Raw genomic sequence first — 6,041 nt, 5'->3', positions numbered from 1 at the left:
TCTTGATTAAACTGTAATGATGAAAACTCGTAGCCAGCCACAAGGCAATCGTCTTCCACTTATCTTCGAAGGTTCAGAATTAAAAAAAATTATTCACTCGGCATAACTCCTGCAACTCATCATCCATTCAAAGCTGTAAAAATAATTCCCATTAATTACAATATAAACTGTAATAAATAGTTCTAAGCTTTTCTTAGAGTAATAAAACCTCATCTTCTTATTCAACATATATTTGGTGTTAAATTGGTAAGTGGTTACAAATATATCAGTCTATATTAGATGAAAAGCATTTAATAAGTAAGCAGTTAATGAGTAAAAATACTGTATAAATACAAAAAAAAAAAACATTAACGTATGCAAAGCCGAATGTTAGTTAGCGTCTGGGTTCTGGTACGCCAATATTAGTAGTTGTTTTTTCAAGATAAGCTAGGGGTCCTTGTAGGCCTCCAGGGGGCTGCTGTCCCATGTTTCCTGGGAACATCGCACCACCCGGCCCACCCTGATAAGTCCCCTGAGACATGCCACCTATGCCCCCCATACCAGGACCCGGGCCCATGCTACCTCCTCCACCACCCATCTGTGAAAATAAAGAGAAGATTAATCTAGGACTTTAATAATAGATAAAAATGGTTAAATCAACGAAAGTATTACTGCAGATTTAAAATAATACTCTCCAACCTACTGTACCTCAAAAATTGTTTATTATTCCATCACTCAAAAGATTTTTCATGCAAAGCTGTTAATAATATAAGTGTACCTATATTTTTATTCCCAAATATTACCAAGCTCACCTGTTTTTTTCCATTGATAAAAAAAAGAAAATGTAATTTCAATGATAAAATGTATACCTAGTAGTCATTATGCTTTAATGAAGCCACCGGCCTCTGACCTTTAAAATTTCTACCCATTTCTCTCCCATCTCCCTTACCCATGTGATACTAGGTCAAACCAATAGATGGGGCCACAACTATCTACATTTACTCCCAAAAAACTTCATATAATCAGAATCATAGACCAGTACACCTAGAAAGTTCTCTTGACATCACTTAATGTGGGAAGGGAGGGAGGGAATTAATGACTACCAGTTTAGTACATACATACATATACCAAAGCACTTCCCCCAATTTTGGGGGGTAGCCGACATCAACAAATGAAACAAAACAAAAAGGGGACCTCTACTCTTTACGTTCCTCCCAGCCTGACAATGGACTCAACAGAGTTCAGCTGGTACTGCTAGGGTGCCACAGCCCACCCTCCCCCGTTATCCACCACAGATGAAGCTTCATAATGCTGAATCCCCTACTGCTGCTACCTGGTAGTCATTATGGTACCCTAATTACCAAATGCCACTAAGCAATGACCCTTCTAACAATTTCACTATCATTTCTGTTAATTACTAATTCACTTTTCCCAATCACTAACTCTTGTAGCACCTCCACTTCTTCCAAATATTTTTTTAAAACACTTTACCATCTTCTGTATTATGCATACATGATCTTAAAAGCACACAAAAAAAAATACCTTTTATTTCCTTCAAATTACCAATGACCCATTTATATCTTGAATAAAGTCAGAAAAAATGAGGCAAGTCCACACAGTGTGTCAACTACTGTACAATTATATGGAGTTACTGTGAGTAATGGCTGGTTGTGTGTTTGCCCAATGGATGGTGCCACCTACACACACACACACACACACACACACACACACACACACACACACACACACACACACACACACACACACACACACACACACACACACACACAGACTTACTTTGTAGATCTTTGTAGAATGTAAATAAGGCAGTGGGTTTTGGGGGGGTAGAAACTTGAAACAATGGATTACCCATTAAGCAGAATGAGATATTTGAGGCACTAGTGTTTGCATATGCCTGTAGAATCATGTAAAGAACAGTTCTAGAGACAGAGGAGTCAAGAACCAAGTCTTTAGAAGCTAAAATTTTTAAAAATTATGTCATGTGAGTCTTTCATGATGTGAAAGGAAGTGCACTTACACTAAAATCTTACATAGCAACTAATAAGCCAAGAAGTTTACATTGCTTAAAATTGTAGTTCCATGAATGAAGAGGAAGAGATGAAGAAGAATTACACTGCAAGGGGAGGTGGATCCCCAACAAGATAAAACAGGGTTCACTATCAGTCTTAAATTAAAGTTCAATCGCCTACACTGCACTCACACCTATTCTGCTTTCCAATCTTTCAGATCACTATAGGCTCTCAAAATCCCCTACTCTTTTTGACTTGTTACTTTCTTTGGTGTGCGAAGAGGAATATTCTTAGGGTGCTGACATTAAAGTCTATGGTCCTCAATAGGTTTGGGCTGATGGCCTTCACAGGACAAAGCTATAAGTTATCATCCAACCAAGATTGCTCTGCACAGAAGAAATAGTTTGGATTGGTAATGACCTGGTTACCCTCTGTCGGATGAGTTAAATGCAGAACTACCCTTGCTTCAAAGGCCTTAATAAATATGCTTTGAACGTTGAATCACAGCATTAGTAAAGCACAGCAATTAGTGAGACAGGAAAACTATTAGTACATAAATCATGCACAAAGAAATTTTAATTTCAAAGAAATTTAAAAAAAATTAAAGCAACACTGGAAAACTATTCAGTAATAGAATGAATAATCTCACTCCATAATTAAACTACCTACTGTATATAATAAACTTGGTGTAACTACAAGCAGCAACAGATGTAATACATGATATAACACAACTGAAAAATCAATACAACAAAATTATTACAAACCTAGATTACTTATAGAGAACTGTAAACAGGCAACCCCAAAATCAGGGTAAATAAGATGAATCACGAATTATTATTATTATTACTTGCTAAGAAGCTACCCTAGTTGGAAAAGCAGGATGCCATAAGCCCAAGGGCTTCAACAGGGAAAATAGCCCAGTGAAGAAAGGAAATAAGGAAACTTTTGTGGGATTAAGCCCAACAGCATCATCAATGGGAACAAGATCCAAAACTTTGGATTCCTCCCGAGGGAAAACCTCACCTGTTTCACCAAGGGGAACAGGTGAACTCCCAGCCTAGAAACTTGTCCAAGAGATAAAAATGGGAAATTTTAAAAGCCCATTTAAAGAGAAGCCAACAACACATCTGTGTTGTTCGGTGGCTGTTGAATGTATCGGCAAGGGGGAAGAGTTTCCCTCCCACCAGCCGGTAAATACTCACTACTCCTAACATTTTATTATGTCTTAACTACCGAGTTCCACTTGCGCTTGAATCAATCTCTTAATTAAAGGACGAGGGTTTGTGCTAGAGTTAGGAAGTGGAAGTAGCGCCAGTAGGCAGAATGACATATACGCAGAAGGAATCTTCTGGATTTTGACTGCTATAAGTCTGATGAAACTGGGATTCCCTCATCACAAAAAAATAGAAATAAATGATTAATATAAGATTGTACCCTCAATGCATACTGCAAGACAATACGATAATTTTTCTGATTTTTGCCAGCAGTATTATTTATTCATAGCTACAAGTACATATTCAGAAAGTCAATGTCAACATAATTGAAACATCTCTGTCCAAAGAAAAAACAGAATTATTACTAAACTCGTGCGCTAATTACTGAAACAAACAGTTCCAAAACTTAATAATTACCAAAGAAATACCTAACAGAGGTTTGTGACATCCGTTCATTTGCCTGTAAAAGGTAGTTGCCCAAACCTAAAATTAATGCTGACTATTATCAACATCATCATCCAGGTGCCATATACCCAAGGACGTCGGCAATCATGGCTCGCCATTCCTCTCTATTTCTGGCTTTCTGCAACGACCGAGATGCATATATGCTTCCTCCAATCATTCACAACAATCCATCCATACATTTTTGTCTAGGTCTTCCTTTCGGCCTCTTTTCATTGATTTTACCAGTGAGAGAGAGAGAGAGAGAGATCTTCTAATTCTTGTCTTCACACCATGTGACCCACAAATTGCATTTCCCTACGTCACACTGAAGCTAAAAGCTCTCTCCCAAATTCCACCCTCTCCGATACCTCTTCATTAATTTTCCTCAGTCCATATTTTCAGCTTAAAAGTTGGATCATGAAAACAAGAACCAATTTCAGAATCTTTGTTATCTGAATAGTCTAAATAAATAAGAAATGGATGCAGTAAGAGGAAACTAATAAAATGCCTTCTAGAAATCTGGCGATCCAAGAGAAGATTGTGCAGTAAAGTACTACTCTTACTGCTCTTTTTCTGTCAATGAGACAAAAGACTGTGGTGTCTGAGAGAGCCCAATGTCATGAATGTGGTCTGTATATGACAGATGAGCTTGTGGGAAAACAAATCATTATCATAATAAATCAAAAAGAAAATGAACAACCAAATAATACAACGATAAGAAAGTACATTCAAGAATATGAGTTGAGCTGGAATCACACTAGCCTTCTTTTTCGCCAGCAGGGAGCCGTTACTGCCCAAAATAGTAAACCAAGAGCTTTGATGCTCGAGATATTGGCTTCCCAACTAGATGGGAAACAGCAAGCACAAATCATGAGCATTACTTCAGATGTAAACAAACAAGATGGCTGCTGCAGATAGGACGTGCTTTTGCTTAGTAATCTTGGGTCCAATATGCCTAAGAGGATAATAGTCTGCTTTGTTCGTCCTATGATAGTTGAATTCTCCAATTCACGTAATATTACGAAAATACTGCAACAGTTAGAAAACGAAAATACTGCAACAGTTAGAAAATTTCTGGGTGCCAGGATGATGTCAGCAAATCGGTTTTGTTTACACTTTTTCCTATTTGCTCCTCGAATCGCAATATCGTGGTGTGATGCTACAACACTCACTCATTAGCATCTGCTGGAGATTGGCGAGAAACCTCGACGAGCAAGAAATGACTAAGTGTGATTTCACCATATGTGTGAACACCTTGTTCCTACTTTGCCAAAAGAACAAAACAACTCTTGAAATAAAACACGGAAAAAATATTTTAATAATGTAGAGAACAAAATTAATTGAAATATTACAAATTAAAACTATAGCAAAGAAACACAAATTAAAAATGAATGCTGCTGGACTGAAATGATATACAGAAAGTCCTCGACTTTCAAACTTAATAAGTTCCAAGAAGCTATTTGTAAGTCAAATTTTGTAGAACTTTGCCTAGGGTAGGCTTCAATTAACTCGCAAGTCTACAATTTTCAGCTGCAAGTCAACAAATAGTCTCATTTGATATTGCAATTGTCGTCTTGCTTCCTGCATTCAATTACATAATACAGTACCGATTTATTACAGTAGAGTACTGTATTTCATTCTGAACTTTTGATACAATATCTGAGATTAGGGATTTCCGTTGGATTTATGTTTTGTATCTTTGAATGTTTGTGAGTGAAGAAACTATTGTACAACACACATAATAACCTTTTACCCCCAAAGGACGTACTGGTACGTTTCACAAAACTCATCCCTTTACCCGCAAAGGACGTACTGGTATGTTTCACAAAACTCATCCCTTTACCCGCAAAGGACGTACTGGTACGTTTCACAAAACTCATCCCTTTACCCCCAAAGGACGTACTGGTACGTTTCACAAAACTCATCCCTTTACCCCAAAGGACGTACTGGTACGTTTCACAAAACTCATCCCTTTACCCCCAAAGGACGTACTGGTACGTTTCACAAAACTCATCCCTTTACCCCCATGGACGTACCGGTACGTCCTTGCAAAAAACTGCTATTTAATTTTTTTTTTTTTTGCATATTTTTTATAATTTTTTTGAGAAACTTCAGGCATTTTCCAAGGGAATGAGACCAGCCTGACTTCTCTATGACGAAAATTAAGGCTGTTAGAGAAATTTAAAAAAAATATACTGCAAAATGTGCTTAAAAAAAAAATAACCCCTGGGGGTTAAGGGTTGGAAAGTTCCAAATAGCCTGGGGGTAAAAGGGTTAAAAAAAAAAAAATTGCAAATCCCACAATTGACCAATTCATAATTTACTTTAAGGGCTGATTTTCTGGTCCTATACAGCAGGGGAACCTTACTCTCTC

At 37.4% G+C, this 6,041-nt stretch overlaps 1 protein-coding gene across 2 annotated transcripts in view; it reads right to left on the bottom strand.

Annotated features, from left to right (window-relative positions):
* Window positions 1-6,041, bottom strand: part of LOC137624356 (uncharacterized transmembrane protein DDB_G0289901-like) — a 29,920-nt gene continuing 23,879 nt past the window's right edge. The window contains exons 4-5 of one of the 2 annotated variants that reach the window (XM_068355062.1): window positions 353-577; window positions 1-133 (exon numbers count right to left, since the gene is read on the bottom strand). In XM_068355062.1, coding sequence (XP_068211163.1) covers window positions 374-577 — 204 coding nt within the window. In that variant the 3' untranslated portion in view covers window positions 1-133; window positions 353-373. Of the gene's footprint in view, window positions 134-214; window positions 578-6,041 lie in introns of those variants that run through there. The other variant, XM_068355052.1, reaches the window with a different exon arrangement.

This window comes from Palaemon carinicauda, chromosome 2 (assembly GCF_036898095.1).
Source record: "Palaemon carinicauda isolate YSFRI2023 chromosome 2, ASM3689809v2, whole genome shotgun sequence".
NCBI lineage: Eukaryota > Metazoa > Arthropoda > Malacostraca > Decapoda > Palaemonidae > Palaemon > Palaemon carinicauda.
Note: the sequence above shows the minus strand (reverse complement) of the source record. Positions and strands in the feature narration are given on the sequence as shown.